Here is a 17,434-nt window from a genome sequence, read left to right on the forward strand (position 1 = left end):
CCAATCACTAGGGTCCTTAAGTTATAGGCAAATTTACAAATATCCAATGAGACCGGAATGATGATACACCCTTTCTATACAAGGATGACAGCAAGGATATGTTTCACTTAAAGCACCACCCTATCAGGGCTTTTTTTATCCCTCTGGAGTAGTGCTTTAAATCTAAGTCCCCTGCCCCCTATCTTATGATCGCACTTCGAGGTTTTCATATTTTATCGGCACCCGGTTTTGTCGGTCTTGGGCAGTTTGTGACCTGCCAGCAGCTCCAGTGTTTCATGGGGCGTGCCGGAGGTCATAACTTAATACAAATCTGTGAGAACCTCATTCTGGTCTCAATCTGGCTCTCATAGACTTGTATTGAGAGCTTGTGACATAACTTCTGACAGGTACAAGATGGTGCCGCCGGACTGGAGTGACGCTGATATGAGGTGAAAATGTAAGATGGTGCGTATATGACCGGAAGCAGGGGACTTAGATTAAGAGCACCACTCCAGCACTGAAAACACCCCCAAAAAACTGCAATGGTGCGTTAAGAGGGGACGTGCACATCTTTTATATAGATGGAGGGACTTTTCTCTGGTGGGACTTAAGGCCGCTTTACACACTGCGATATCAGTACCGATATCGCCAGCGTGCGAACCCGCCCCCATCGGTTGCGCGACACGGGCCAATCGCTGCCCGTGTCGCACAACATCGCCCGGACCCGTCACACGGACTTACCTTCCCTGCGACGTCGCTGTGACCGGCGAACCACCTCCTTTCTAAGGGGGTGGTTCGTTCAGCGTCACAGCGACGTCACAGCAGAGTCAGTGAACCGCCACCCAATAGAAGAGGAGGGGCGGGGATGAGCGGGACATAACATCCCGCCCACCTCCTTCCTTCTGCATTGTGGCCGGGACGGAGGTAAGGTGAGGTTCCTCGTTCCTGCGGTGTCACACGGAGCGATGTGTGCTGCCGCAGGAACGAGGAACAACTTCGTTACTGCTGCAGTAACTATATTTGAGAATGGACCCCCATGTCACCGATGAGTGATTTTTCACTTTTTTGCGATGATGAAAAATCGCTCATAGGTGTCCCACACAACGGCATCGCTAATGCAGCCGGATGTGCGTCACAAATTCCGTGACCCCAACAAGATGACTTTAGCGATGTCGTAGCGTGTAAAGCCCGCTTTAGTCTGAGACAGCTCACGTTACAAAGTGCTTCAAATTATTTTTCATTGCACAAAGTTATATTTTTTTTCTTAAATTGCATCTTGAACTATGAAGTCTACTACAGAAAATGATGGGTTTCATATGCAGTCACATTAAGTATCCGATCAGATTCCACATCTTTTGCCAAAAGTACAAATTTCACAAACACTGCGGTTTCGTCTGAGCAGTTGGTTGTAAATAATATATCATGGTCATTACAGACAATTTATAGAAATAGACAATAAAAAAAATTGTAATTCTTTTCACAATCTGTATGTACAAATAGAAGTTAAAGCGTGTCCATTCCAGTCTCAGTATATAAAAAAACATTGTCATTAATACTGACAAAAAAAAAATCCTCGAATTTCCTGTGGGGGGGAAAATGCTATTCTACAAAAGCTTTCTGGCGGGTCGAGAAATATAAAGTGCTTTCAATTAATCCCTTGTCGTAACATATACTTTCTTCTTGGTTTTCTTCCCTTGTAAAGAGGGGAATTCTTAATCATAGCAGAATACTTTGTCCATGGTACCGTGTAATTCAGTAATAATCTGAATCCTCGCCGTCAGCATCGTCTTCTTGTAACTGGTTACGGAATTTTGGCAGAGTCAGTCCGGTCACGTTCAGTTGATCTAAAGAATTGAAAGAGTAGACGCTGCACTTTAGAAAGTTTGAGACTTTTTTTTTTATTTCCTTACAGAAAAATGTACAAAGTCTGACAAAAAAGACCACATCATTTTTTTTAAAGTGGTAAAAAAAGCAACACTTAAAGAGGAAAAACCACCAGGATTTTCCTATATAAACTAAAGCCAGTGCTATACTGGTGCTATCATGCTGATTCTATACATACCTTTAGTTGTGAGATTGGATGTATACTTTCTGAAATACAGGCAAGTAAAGTTTGTGAAATGCACTGTTCTTTGATTGATAGCAGCTACAGAATATCTAATCGGCGGGTTTGGTTTTGCTAGTTATTCCCAGCCCTGTCTGCTGCCTGTCCTTCCTCCCTCAGTCTCTGTTATTACAGGGGGTGGAAGGAGAGAGGAACCACAGGCAGCAGATAGGGGTGGGAATAACTAGCAAAACCCAACCCATCTATTAGATATTCTGTAGCTGCTATCAATCAAATAACAGTGCATTTCACAAACTTTACTTGCCTATATTTCAGAAAGTATACATCCGATCTCACAACAAGAATCAGCATGATACCTCCAGTATACCACTGGCTTTCGTTTATATATAAAATCCTGGTTGTTGATCCTCTTTAAACCACAGTAAATGATTTGTAGGGGGTATTTCCAGCATGTTGTGAGAGACCAGAAAACAAACACCAGTGGGGAGCCAGTAACAGAGTAAACAAGTATTATTGCGTCTTTTGTTTTTCTTTTATGCCACAAACAGTTTTTTTTCTAAATAATAAGCCTGTCAACTCTTATAAAACAAATCTGTTAATAGGTTTTTGATATCTAATCTGAGACAAGCCTGATGTAGGGGCAGAGAGCCGGATTCCACAGATGAGTCATTTGCTCAACAGGTTACCGTAGTTTCAATACAATTTAGTGTTTTATCAGCAGGAGATTATCATTAGAGGACTAAATTTCATGTGTCAGGCAGTCAGGCTAATCTGTGTACTCCTGCCCCCACCACTGATTGGCACCTTGCACTTGGAGGGGTCCAAACCGGAAACATCTGGGATGGTAATGAGAATGCTTGCTGGCAAGGAATACTGACATTAATCCTCTCCTCCCCAAAGGATAGGAAACTCTATTTAACTACGGGGGTTGAGCATGGCTATAGGATTCTAGCCCTGATTCTGTCACAGGTCTCAAATGCGAAAGGACAGTTGCGACACTCATACATATCACTGATTGAAAGCTTTCTCTATTGTACAGAGGAAAGTCTGGACAATCTTGTGCAGACCTGTCTAGGCTGCACAAGATTACATTTTCTACAGAATGTTCATCCAGCAAGTCGCCATGGCTCGAGATCGAACTGAAGGCCATAAAAAATATTAATAATAATTATTCAATTAAACATATTTAGTTTCCAGGTGATCCATTGTGAGATATTATAACCTCTTTTTGCACCGATAACACAGCCTTCTTCTCCGCACATACCTGGAGTAAGTACCGTGAGGGCGGCTCCTGCCATGACTTCTCCTATCTTGTTTTTGGCAAAACAACGGTAAATTCCCTCATCTGTAACACGGACGGATTGTATCTGGAGCCATCCAGTCACTTCATACTTCTGGGGGCCTCCTCGAAACTAGAAATGGAGCAAACCATATAGTTAATTTGATGCAGAATACTTATTAGTACATACAATATGTTTGTTAAACTTCTTTAATGTATGGTCTACAGGCAAGGAGAGACAGATAGAAAGCTAGTTGTCTTATGAAGACTTTCTCTATTCGCTAGGGATCCCAATCTGTAAGACAGAATGTAGATCAGTAATCATGTGTAAGGAAGTGTAAGTGCTGCCCACACCCTCCTTGAAGAAAATGTGATATTTTGCAATGCAATGCACGGTTTTAAATATGGTTTAATATGTTTGGTAAATGACATGCATTTAGTTGAGCACATATAAGGTGGGATCTGTTTTCATTCGACAGTCAGTTAATACCGAGAGTTCAGTGGTGCAAGACCTAAGTCCTGATAGTTAGCAAACTGCTATGTTACAGGTGTGTGTGTGAAGAGAGACAACAACAGATAATAAGCTCAGAGGACCGAGGAACCGTGATGAGAAGCGTGAAAGATTACAGCATTTGATCGACCATAAAGTACGATAAACCTGAAGCCAGGGTAAGGAGGCAGATTAAACTGTACGGAGAGAAACCCAGATGAACTAGGAGACCCAAAGATGGGGGAACGGACAAAGAAGGACTTGTATCAGTGGGACGTTAGTGAACAGTTGACTACATTGAAAAGTACATCAATTTTGAAGTAAGTTATAGTCGCCATATTAACCCTAGAACGCACAACCATAGAAATCTACAAAAGAAAACAAGTAACCTAGCAGGCCTGCAAGGCCCAAGGTATGCATTCTTGGGTTAAGACACGAGTTCCCCTATGGGGAGCTGAGGATGCATCACAGCCAGAAGTCTATGACCCTCAGAGAATGAATGAATGTCAGTAGCAGTCAGGATTCAAACCAACTTAAACACTCTAGGAGAAGCCTTACAAGTAGAGATGGGCGGATCTGTGAAAGTTTGGTTCTGCGGGTTTAACCAGACTTTGGGCCTGTTTCACACACCAGTGAAAAAGACAGACGTTTTTCACTGATCTGTTAAAAATTCACATGTCCTCCCGTGTGCCGTGATTCATGGCATATGTGTGTTCTCCATGTGCTATCCGTCATCTGTGATCAGTGATAGCACATGCAGATCAGGTATTCCAAACTCACCTGTCCCCACTCCTGCTCTCCATGGTGCTGAATCTCCGGCTCTGCTGCTGTGTCTGGTCGCTGCTGTGTCACCGCTGCTGCTTCTTCTGGGTTGGCTGTGCAGTGCATATTTATGAGAATATTAGCCGGCTAGGAAGCAGCAAGCAGCAGCGGCCAAACACAGCATTGCTGGAGAAGGTGAGTATAAAATCTTTTTATTGCAAAGATACGTTTTTTTTCTGGTATGTGTTTCACGGATCACACCATAGTGTGGTCTTTGAGACATCAGTGATGCCAGAAAGAATGGACTTGTCTCCATGTGGAAACAAGGGCACGCTTGTACACCACATGGAAACACGGTCAGTGACAAATCACTGATGTGTGCGCAGATCCATTGATTTTAATGAATTTGCATAAGTCCGTAATTCTGGTACGTATAAAAATTGTCCCATGCATACCAGAATCACTGACGTGTGAAAGAGACCTTAGACCTCTTTCACACGTCAGTGATTCTGGTACGTATGTGCTAGTTTTTATACATATAAGAATCAATGACATACGCAGACCCATTTTAATCAATGGCTTTGCTCACACTTCACTGATTTTTCACTGACCGTGTCTCCCTGCAGCGTACACACGTGTCCATGATTGCTGCACGGAGACAAGTCTGTTTTTTCTGGCATCACTGTCTGTCCTGCCTGACCTTCCCTCTGTACCTCCATGTCTTCCAGATTCCGATCCTGCTCTGTGTCCTCCACCCACTCCCCCGTTTTCACTTGTTTTCCCTGCATCCGACCTCGGCTCTGTGTCTTGACTTCGGCCTGTTTCCTCCCTGGTACAGACTTGACATCCTGGCATTGACCCTATCAGTTTGACTATCCCTACTCTGTGTTTGCAACCTCTAGTGAGCTTCTGAATTATTGCACTCAGGAGTAGTCCCAGTACCACCTAGCATGCATGATTTTCCTTCTAGAATCGGATGACACCTGGACATTCAAGTCTGTGGGTCCCTGGAAAATATTGGACCACACTCTGGATGACATCTGAGAAAAATGGATCCCACTCTGATCATACTCAGATTACAGTCTGATTAGCATAATTGGACCATTTTTTTCGGATGGGAAAATACGGTAGTGTGAACCTCGCCTAACCGCTACAGGTAGTGCTCAGAAGAGACGGAGGTAGGTACTTTCCCACTCAGGGCAAATCATTAGTTCTGACCACTTTTATAGGACTATCTATCTCATAGCTCTGCTGACTTCTCATCTGAATGTGAAATATACCTGATATTAACTAACTAATAATGTGAAATAGATTCAGTTTTCAAAATACAAGATATCATTTTAGCCTTTCTGTATAAATGAAGGGTTGGACTTGGCCCCCTGTCTGCTTTCCATTTTACTCTTTTCATGTTAATCCGTCTTTTGGCATTAAATTTAGCTGAATGAATCAAAGTTTGGGATTTTAACTTATTCACGAGTTTTCGTAAAATAAAAAGTTAATAAGGCTACATGAAAATATGCAGAGCTGTTTCCACGCCGTTTGGCTTTGTGACATGTTCTTTTAGTAATGCTCAATTGAACGTTTAATGGTCTGATAATTAAAGTCCAGACATTGGAATATACAAAATGAAAAGATCTGTCGGGGCTTCACAGACTACAGAGTGTAAATCCGTAAAGGAAAGCCTGCACTGATCATAAGGGGGAAAATCATCAACGTAAAACCTGGTGGAACGATGCAGCAATGGGAAATAGGGAACGCTTCAAAATATCCTATCATGTGCCTAACAAGCATTGGGAGCAATGGCTAGGCAAGGTGTGCACCATCAGCAGTAATGGCACCATTTCAGCGCGTTGGCACTGTCTGTCTCGGGATTACATACCAGTGTGACGTCACATGATCCCTGCAGCCAATCAGTTGCCGTTTTATTCTCCCTAAATTGCCTACATCCGGAGTATGTGAGCACTGCTGCACTCCTACTTGATGATATATTTGATGTGTCCGAAGGCGGCAAGAATGAAATGGCCACTACCTGGCCACAGGGATTACGTGGTATGCAATCTTGGGAGACAGAGTGCCTACATCACCGGAACGGCGCCAAATTTGAGTATAAGTATTATTATTTTCAATAGGAGAAACAAACAGAATGAGAAGAGGTTGTCCGAATAATGAACTTCCCCTTTAATCATGCATCAATGTGTCTCTCAATTTTGTCTAATATTCTAAATATACATACTGTACATGTAACGCTGGTGGGAGTGAACCCACTGGACCAAGGGCTGGGGTTACCTTGAAAGGCTGTGACTAAGTTACTAAGTTATCGGGAATTCATTAGAGCCTCTGATAGTAAGGATAGGCTTGGCAGCTTTTAGTCACCAGGTACCACTCCAGTGCAGTCCACAGGAGTGCGGCAACTGAATGGCGGGTCAGAGACTCGAGTACGATGTACAGGTTGGCGAAAGCAAAGACAGACAACCCGGGGTCATTGTGAAGTGCCCCACGGGGCAGGCGGTTAACCTACTCGTCTCCGGTCTGTTTCGGGTCGGGTCAAGTGTTGTCATGGGTGGCCTTGCCCAGTTCCGTTGCCCCAAGGCGTACAGTTAAATGGTGGGGGAAGTGGGGTATTAGGAAAAGTTTGTCGTGATGCCACCTGTGGTATGCGGCCAGGAAAAAGCCGCCACTGCTGGGTTCCTTGCCGGGGTAGGTGTTATGGCAGCCGGGATGGTGTCGCTCCCCACAAACGGAACGAGACCTGGTTAATGATGAGGGTTGTAATGGCCATTGGCGCCTAAGTGCTGGATGGCAGCACCAGTAAGGACGAGCCAACACAGTCTCTGCGGGTTCAGGGTGTAGTTTACTCACAACTTCAGCTGCCAGCCTGGTCACATTGGCCACTGCCGTGATGGGCTCAGGTCAATCCCAGATCCAGTCAGGGGTCACCACCGGCGTTATGAAAGGAGAAGGAGAGAGAGTGTCCTATGTCTAGGGTGTCCCCCTCAGCAGTTAGGTACCCCGGCTGAGCTCCCGCTTCAAACCCCAGGGCCCAGTAAAGTCCAAGTTTTCCAGAGAGATATTGCCAGAACTATGGTCCTGACTCAACTAACTGTGTGAGTGTCTTGCGCCTTCCTCTACTCCCAGTGGAACCCGCCTCCAGGTGGCTGGCTTCAGTGACCGGGATGTCCCATGACCGTTATGACCACTCCCCTGCCTACCCTGAGTCAACCCACCCTATGTGAAGGTTCCTAAGCTGTATGTTGTGTACGAAGGTGGAACACTGGTGATTAACCCCCTCCTTACCTGAGATAGATACCACACCTTAATTGACGTGCAGTACTCTGTAGCGACCTGAACCTCAGGGGTGCAACATTTGCAAGCAGCACATATTCAATATATATATATATATATATATATATATATATATAGCTGAGTTCAGGACTGGAAAGATCAGGATAAATGGTATCTGGTCAATAAATGGAGAGACAGAACGATTAAGACTACACGTCGAAACGCATAGATCTGAGCTATCTACCCTATTGCATATTTTTTTTGCTGTATGTCCCTGAGGTTTTAATAATGATGAATTAAAAGCTACGTTTTACCTACTAAAACTCCAGGGATCGTGCTGGATTATTTCTTTTAATGAAGATTTCTGGTATGTTACCCATGAAACCCCAAAGTGTGCTAATCCCTAAGATTAGTCAACCTTGGAAAAATCCAGTGCTCTATTAGTTACCAAAGTATGTAAACTAAGCAACTTCATAAGAACAGTGCAAAGGTATAACAATCCCAGCACCTAAAAAGCAAAAGTAATTTCTGACGGGGCTATGTAGTCTAAATTTATTGGAAAAAAACAAAATTATGGAAAATTGGTGCCAATAGGAAACTTCTGATTGTGGATTCGTAATCAGCAAAACAAGGAGGAGAATGCACCACAATAGCAATAATGAAAACAAGGAGGGGTGCTGGAAAATGCAATGGAGCACGTAATAGGTTATGGGAAGAGAAAAGACATTGCATATAACGCACAACCCATAATAGAATATACAAAGAACCTTTATTAACAGAACACTAGTACAAATTTAAAAACAATTAAAACATGAACTAGAAACAAGATCTTGTACCCACATCAATATAGCAATTATAATAATGGTAATAATGCCCCGCCACAAACACGATAATCCAGGGGTGTGACATGCAATAAAATTGTATGAGAGAGATAAACACCTAGAAAACAATGGCAAAAAACCATGCAATGTAAATAGCCATCTATTAAGTGAAAGGTGCCGAAATGCCTAAAGACTCACAATAGAGGTCCATGTATAACCATAAGGGCAGCAAAGTTCTGCAGGGAGGAATCCACTATTAACACAAGATTCCAGACGACCAAGGAGTATAGCCTGTTCCCAAGGGAGGGGGTAGGGCTCACCGGAATCAAGCACACAGAACCGATAATGAAGTAACCTGTATGCGCCCAGTGGGATAGCAGGAAAATTGGAATAGAGGCAGGACGGCTGAGACCGGTGAAGCAAGGCATCCACAGTGTGGCAGGCGCACAAAAGAGGGTACAAAGATCACCCCACGCGTATCGCCGCCGCTGCGGCTTCGTCAGGGGAAAGATTCGTAATCAGCATGCACAAATGCTTTAAGAGCAACCAAAAGTACTCATTTAACAAAATCTTTGTTGATCAGTGAATAATTGTCTCCTCGAAAAGTCAGTTCCATCCACAGCTGCAAACAATATGCTGACTTGTGGCTTTTGTGAAGACGCTTCTGGTGTGGTCAGGCTAATAGTCTGCAATGTGCTACAAGATTAAGTGGGCTCCAGTGAAAAATTAAATGGAACATTACATTATTTGTTCCATTCATTTTTCTTTCTTCCGTTTGATCTCAATATCAGTGTCACAGTATGTAGTAGAGAGTAGTCGAGACTAGTGACAGGTGCTCGGCCAGAGTCTTTTTGCTATGGGACTCTGAACATTAAATGTATTCCTTTTCCTTTGGCTAGCAGAGGCTTAATGTCTGCTTTCCTTCCCAGCAATCATGTCTTCACTTCCTCAGGTGCTTCCTCACAGCAGAGGGTGATGGTGATGGTTATTTTAATTCATTTGGAAGCTTGGTCTGGAGGTGTAAGGAGCTTGAGGAGCCATCTCTGCTACTTGCGGTGTTGGCTGCAGTATTGGTTCTGACTGCAGCAGTCTGTCTTCCTTCCCTGGTGTGTTGATTCAGTGCAGCAGTGGGTCTACCGTCCTTCACCTGCCCTCTCATTAGCCAGGGACTATTGTAGGGTCTTTTCCAGGCTTCAGGTTCCTGCTCGGCGATAGGTGAGGAACCTGTATAGGGACTGGCTAGGAGTTCAGGGTACAATGGCAGGTAAGTGGAGGAGGAGTCCATCTTCCCTCTCACTAGCGTTAAAGGGGGCTTTACACGGTAGCGATATCGCTAGCAATTTGGAGCGATAGCGAGCGTGTAAGTACCCGCCCCCGTCGCGCATGCGATTGTTTGTGATCACTGCCGTAGTGAACATTATCACTACGGCAGCGTCACACATACTTACCTGGTCGGCGGCGTCGCTGTGACTGCCGAACAATCCCTCCTTCAAGGGGGAGGGACGTTCGGCATCACAGCGACGTCTCCGCAACGTCACTAAGCGGCCGGCCAATCTCAAAGCGGAGGGGCGGAGATGAGCAGGACGTAACATCCCGCCCACCTCCTTCCTTCCTCATTGGGGCCGGCGGCAGGTAAAGAGACGTTCCTCGCTCCTGCGGTGTCACACATAGCGATGTGTGCTGCCGCATGAGCGATGAACCACCTGGATAAACAACCCTTACCAAATTTTGAGTTTGGGATGACCTCTCCATGGTGAACGATTTTCACCATTTTTGAGGTCGCTTAAGGTCGCTGGTCAGTTTCACACGCTGCGATATCGTTAATGACGCCGGATGTGCGTCACTAACAACTTGACCCCGACGACAAAACATTAACGATATCGTAGCGTGTAAAGCCCCCTTTAGGCTCACTATTGTTTAAGTGTCCCCCGTTTACCCCTTCTTTGTCGTGGTGCTATCCTTGTTGTGTGTTTTGGCTCATGCTGGACTCTCCCATGTTCCGCATTGGACAATCAGGTTATCTGATGTATGTAATATCCAAATATTCTGTATTGATAATTCCACCTAGTATAAAAAAACCTCTGTAAAAAAAAATCTATAAATATTATTGAAAAATTGTTCATTAAAAAGGTTTTAAAGGGAACCAATCATCAGGATTTTTGTATAGAAGCTAAAGCCAGTGCTATACTGGCACTATCAGGCTGATTATCTACATACCTTTAGTGGTCAGCTCGGATGTTTAGGTTTTCAAATCCAAGAAAGTGAAGTTTATAAAATCAGCAGCTACTTGATTGGCATTCGCAATGGAACAGATAGTTTCTGGGTGGGTATTCATCTGGATTCCCACCCCCTGCCTGTTGTTCCTCCTTCTCTCTGTTCTCTATGCTAATTTTACTATTCATTAAGATGGCGTTGGAGTCTCCGGCGCAATCTTTGGGATGAACGTGTTATCCCCTGCTCTTCTATTCTTCTTGCTGAGAGGGCGGCGCATGAGCCTTTGACTCGCCCACCCCAGGGCTATGGGACACCCGGTGCCGGGCCGGACTAGTCCGGAGGTACTCAGTGGTGGCGGGGCCCGGCTCCGTGGCCCTGGTGGGTGTCAGTTTAAATATGTAGCTGATGACTTGGTGATGAATAAAGTTTGTGTTCGTGACGCCACCTGTGGTATGCGGCTATTAATCCGCCGCTGCTGTGTAAGGCCTCCGGGGTGATGATATGGCAGCAATGATGGTACTGCTCCCCACAGGTGGAGCAATGCCCCGGGGCACACTGTTGGTGCTCGTGAGAGTCTATGGTGTAATGGAAGGCTAAGCAGATAAAATAACAGAGACCACTCCAAGGGTGCAGTTTCAAGTTCTTTACTCACACGTCCTGGTATGTGCACACTGGTGCCCTCAGACGACTGGAACCCACTGTCAGGGACCTCCGCTCTTTCTGGGTGATTCTTGGAGTAAATACCGGTACCCTTCTCTCTAAGGTGTCTCTGTCTTCAGCTGTCTTCCTAAGCCTAGCTCTTTTAGGATGAACCTGCTCGGCCTCCACTACAGCCTCCAGGCTGGGGGGGTCACCTGTCGGATGATTCCCCCTTTTCTAGAGGTTCTGCTGTGGGCTGTGGCCCGGGGAGTTTACAACTTTCCCTGGGCCTCGGTTTTTACTGTTTGGAGATGATTTTGCACTCCTCCGGTTTCTAGGGACCGTCCCCTGTTGCAGCTTGATCCCTCCACCGATGTTCCTGTGGAGCAGGCCACCACAGCTCTACAGCTATCCGTGGCCCTGGAATCCCTTCTTCTCTCTGCGTGGTGTCACCTGGACCCTCTGAGTCCCAGGATCTTCACCAGGAAGCAACACTTTCTTCTTCTCAGCTCCTGACTGACTTGGAGCTCTCTTTCCTTCTCTCCTCCTTGCCTGCCTCCTGCAGACCTCCTCCTCCTTCCCCACTCTCTCTCTTTCTGCTCAAACTTGACCTTCCTTTCTCTGACTGCTCTCTGCTGGCTCCTCCCACCTCCCCAGTTGCTAAGCTGTACCCTATAGGAGCAGGGATGGGTCTTACGGCCCCTCCCAGCATGCAGCATGGGAGGGTTACTGCCACTGTCCCTGGTCCCAGTATGTACCTAACAATGGGTGTTGTGTAGATTTACCAGGGGACCGGTGTTCACTCCCTTCCTCACCCAGAATGGGGCATCACACCGCTGGATGGGGTGCAATGTCCTGTGGCGACGAAAGCCTCAGGGGCGCCACACCTTCACATCTTTTGCTCTTGTTGTGACTGCAGGAGCTCGCACAGTCACAACAGAAGCGAAGTGGTCAGTGGAAATAATGCCCTTGTGACTAGTCGCCGGCCTCATTAGCATATGATAAATGATCTTTAGAAATAATTTTTCTAAAGATCTCTTTATGTATGCTACTATATAGAGCTGTGAGGGAGACCAGGCAGGCAGTGGTAGTCATGTGTATAGGGGATACCAGGCCACAGCAAAAACTCTCGGTAACCCCTTGCCCCCTGGTCGCCACACCAGTGTAAGGATGCTTCCACCACAGTCCATTCGTTCTCTGAGTCAATAAAGCGGACACTGGTGTAATTCCTTTAAACAGACGATCTTTTCTGAACTTCAAAACAGAGATCCCGCATGTCCGGGATCAAAGGGGTGACCCTTAGGATCTTGAATTATAGCAACAATATGGCCTCTTATCTCTAACTCCATCTGGTGACTCTCTTACCCTCCTTCTATATCCTGTCCTATAAATACACTATCCTATCCTCCTCCTTTCTCTTAACCCATTGTTTACCTAACCAGGTGCCAGGGCAGCCATCACAAACCCACATGTAAATGCCACCTGACGGCCATTTACAAAATACACATACAATTTACTACAGCAGATAAACCCATTCGGTGTGCCGGGCTAGCTACTTCTGCAGGGACAGTTAGGCAGGGATTAGAAATATGCACCCAGAACTGCTCGTGGCTCTGGGTGCATTTTGCACCTGACAGATTCACTTTAAGTAACACAAGTGCTATTAAACCAATGTTATTCTACGGGGCAGTACCAATCAGGTTTTTTTATTTCTCATACCTATTTGGCATGAGAAAAAAAGGGCAGCATACTGCAGTTTACAGAGCAAATTGATTAGTGTGCACTCATTCATTCAAGTCTATGTGTGCATTGAAATGATCAGACTGCTGTTGGATGACACGGCCTCACAGAATGGAGAAAAAGGAGAAATTTTGCTCTTTATTTTCTCCCCACCTGTGTTTCAATTCTCTCATGCCAGCAACTCAGATCACACTAAGCTAACACTCTGATTAGAGCTTGCTCGAAGCATCAATAATTAATCCGATTCTCATGCATAAGACAATCAATGCTAGTGTGATCCCAGCCATATTCTGATTCTGATAAGGCTTTTGACCCAATTATTTTGTTCTGTTTCTCTCCTGACCGACCTCTCTAAATCTGACCACGCGGTTTCTGACCATAGCTTATTCCCTTGCTATGGTTTCTCTCTGCTGATTTTGACTTGCACCTGCCCATTTTGGTTTTGACATGACTAGACAACTATCTTGTCACGTGGTGTTTGGCACTAAACTCACTGATTCTGATGGCGACATCTGACACTGTTCACACTGCAGTCTCTGACACTCCTCACTATGCCTCCTGTAAAAAAAATCTTCCTGTGCTGAGATAATCTTATAAATGTTCCCTGCTCAATATTGTATATTTGATTTACAACAGGTCAAATAAGTATTAAACATTTCATCAATTTTCTAAGTAAATGTATTTCTAAAGATGCTGTTGACATGAATTTCTCATCAGGTGTCTGTAATAACCCATCAAGTCCACACAGGCAAACAAATCAAACCATAGATGTCCATACATTTAATGATGTGTAATAATGTGTAATAATGATAAACTAGTGGCATGCATTGCTCAGGTTTGATTTTGACCCATTTTTCCACACACTTAAAATCCTGAAGCTTCCAATGACCCCTTCTATGGACTGTGTTTTAGTTACTTCAATAAATTTTCTTTTGGATTTAGGTGAGATGATTAGCTGGGCCTTTCTAGCAGCCTTATTTTCATGGATTGGCTGATTTGCCAACCTCCTTTCATCTTAATCATCCTAGTAGATGGCAACAGATTTTTAGAATGTCTCTGTAGCTTTGTCCATTCATCCTTCCTTCAATGAAATGAAAATTTTCAGTGCTTAAGCTGAAAAACAGCCCAAATCCAGGATATTCCCACCTCCAAACCTCACTGTTGGTATAGTGTTTTGGGGGTGATATGCAGTGCATTTTGGCCTCCAAACATGATGTGTATTATGGCATCCAAAGAGCTCAAATATTGTGTCTTGAATGGTAAGCATGCATACAGGCCATGTAGGTTGAGTGCATGACTTATTGTTTTCTTTGAAAAAAATATACCTGCTGATTCCAGCTCTGGTTCCACGAAAAGTGGTCCTTGGCTATTGAACAACTCTTGCAATTCTACTCTGTCTGAAATCTTGCGAGGAGCAGCTGGTGGTGGCTGCTTCATGGTTAAATTATGTTATTTTCCCTTCCGGATTATTGCCCAAACAGCTTACTGGAACTTTTGGTAATTTAGAAATTTTTCTGTTACCAATGCCATCAGTATGTTTTGCAATAATAAGGTTGCAAATCTCTTCAGACACCTCACTGGTTTTACTCATCATGAGAAGTTTCTTGAGTGGCACCTTGGTAATCGGACATCTTTTTATAGGCCATCAGTTGAAAAAGCTGATATTATTTTTCATTAAGTGACAATATTGATTTCTAATTACTAATAGATTTCAGCTGGGTTCATGACTTTGGATGGGTTTTTGCACCTCTTTTTCTTCATGTATTCAATACTTTTTCCCTGTGTGTTACGTCACCACCAGAGTCCGCTCCAGCGACTTCTGCTCCGATCGCCAGGCGACGCCGTGTTCCTGCTGTGGATGGTGCTGGTGATAGGAGAGGAGTCGATGCCAGCAGCACCAGTGGGCGCAGGCTCCGATCATCCACTGGGCTGGGTTATCTTGGGATCTGCAGTACCACTGGCTGACTGTGGGTGTCGTGTGTCTTCCAGCTGAAGTTGCCAGCGTTCAGCTACAGCCAATGGAAAGACACCACATCCTTCTTAATTCCCCTCCTGTCTGCTGACCTCTGCCAGAGATAGTTCTGATTTCCTGGCTCCTGATACGCCCTATTCTGTTTAGTGATTCCTGTGTGCTGACTTCTGCGTGTTTTCTGACTACCCTTCTGCCTGCTGTTTTTGTACCTTGCTGCCCGATCAGGATTTGACCTCTGCTACGTTTTCTGATTACGTCCTTGCCTGCCGATTCTGTCCTTGTTCTGCTATTCCTGGTTTGACCCTGCCTGACGACTACTCTCATCAGACTGCAGCCGTCCACAGGTAGTGAACTCCAGGGCCCTGTGTAATTCCAAATCCCTGTATAGGGGTTAAAGGGTTTCAGGGTTCTGGGGGTCCTGCTTGGTGAGTGGCTTCCCTCTAGCCTGTCCATTACATCACATCTGAGTCTGTTGATCCAGGCAGGCGTTAAACTGTGTCAGTGTCATTGCTTATTATTACACATAACCTAATATATGGACATCTATGTCTTTATTTATTTGTCTGTTTGGATTGCATGGGTTGGTATTGATTGACATTTGATGAGAAATTAATGTAAATTGCACCTTACAGAAAAAGTCAGCTGTAATCCCATGTCATAATCTCTGTATTGTCTTTTGTTTATTCCTCTGCCAAAGAAATGTGGTTTGTTCAGACCATGTTCCTGCATGGTCAGACACAGCAATTACACAGTACTTAGCAGAGACCGATACAGTATATATAAAAAAGTAAGTACTCCCCTCACATTTTTGGAAATATTTCATTTTATCTTTTCATGGGACAACGCTGAAGATATGATACTTAGATATAATGTAAAGTGGTCAGTTTACAGCTTGTATAACAGTGTAAGGATGAGTACACATGTCCAGAAATTACACATTAGAATGGATCCAGCAGAGATATGTTAGCAAAAAACAGATCCGGCAGACATCAGTTATTTAACAATAGACAAAAAAAAGTTGTTTTGCCTAAAAGAAAATGGCCAAATTTTGCCTAAGGGGTACTTTGCACGTTGCGACATCGCAAGCCGATGCTGCGATGTCGCATGCGATAGTCTCCGCCACTGTCGCAGCTGTGATATCCTTGTGATAGCTGCCGTAGCGAACATTATCGCTACGGCAGCTTCACATGGACTCACCCGCCCTGGACGTCACATTGGCCGGCGACCCGCCTCCTTATTAAGGGGGCGGGTCGTGCGGCGTCACTGCGTCACTGCGACGTCACACGGCAGGCGGCCAATAGGAGCGGAGGGGCGGAGATGAGCGGGATGTAAACATCCCGCTCACCTCATTCCTTCCGCATATCCTACGGAAGCCGCGGTGACGCCGGTAGGAGATGTTCCTCGCTCCTGCGGCTTCACACACAGCGATGTGTGCTGCCGCAGGAACAAGGAACAACATCGGACCATCGCGTCAGCATAATTATGGATTACACCGACGCTATACCGATGATACGATTACAATGCTTTTGCGCTCGTTAATCGTATCATCTAGGCTTTACACACTAAGATGTCGCCTGCGATGCCGGATGTGCGTCACTTTCAATTTGACCCCATCGACATCGCACCTGCGATGTCATAGTGTGCAAAGCCCGCCTAAGTGTCAATATTTTGTGGGTCCACCATTATTTTCAAGCACTACCTTAACTCTCTTGAGCATGGAGCTCACTAGAGCTTCACAGGAGGCACTGGATCCTCTTTCCTCCTCCATGACGACATCATGGAACTGGTGAATGTTAGAGACCAGGCTCTCCTCCTCCTTCTGTTTGAGGAGGCCCCACAGATGCGCCATAGGGTTTACATCTGGAGACGCTTGGCCAGTTGAGCACCTTTAGCCACAGTTTCATTAGCAGAGCAGGGGTTCTCTTGGAGGAGTGTTTGGGGTTGTTACCATGTTGGAATACTGCCCTGAGGTCCAGTTTCCAAAGGGAAGGGATCATGCTCTGTTTCAGTATGTAACAGTACATGCTGGCATTCATGGTTCTCTCAATGAACTGTAGCGCCCCACAGCCGGCAGTACTCATGTAGCCCCAAACCATGACACTTCCACCACCATACTTGACTGTAGGAAAGAGTCAAGGAACATTTTTCTAATACATTGAATTGTGGAACTTGATATTATTACAATATCTAT

At 45.0% G+C, this 17,434-nt stretch overlaps 1 protein-coding gene across 2 annotated transcripts in view; it reads right to left on the bottom strand.

Moving 5' to 3' along the window:
• Positions 1 to 1,156: 1,156 nt before the first annotated feature.
• KAZALD1 (Kazal type serine peptidase inhibitor domain 1) overlaps positions 1,157 to 17,434 on the bottom strand; it is a 77,947-nt gene continuing 61,669 nt past the window's right edge. Inside the window, exons 3-4 of one of the 2 annotated variants that reach the window (XM_075352309.1) lie at positions 3,309 to 3,456; positions 1,157 to 1,823 (exon numbers count right to left, since the gene is read on the bottom strand). In XM_075352309.1, coding sequence (XP_075208424.1) covers positions 1,732 to 1,823; positions 3,309 to 3,456 — 240 coding nt within the window. In that variant the 3' untranslated portion in view covers positions 1,157 to 1,731. The remainder of the gene's footprint in view (positions 1,824 to 3,308; positions 3,457 to 17,434) is intronic. The other variant, XM_075352308.1, reaches the window with a different exon arrangement.

The sequence above is a fragment of the Anomaloglossus baeobatrachus genome, chromosome 5, assembly GCF_048569485.1.
Source record: "Anomaloglossus baeobatrachus isolate aAnoBae1 chromosome 5, aAnoBae1.hap1, whole genome shotgun sequence".
In the NCBI taxonomy this organism is placed as follows: Eukaryota; Metazoa; Chordata; class Amphibia; order Anura; family Aromobatidae; genus Anomaloglossus; species Anomaloglossus baeobatrachus.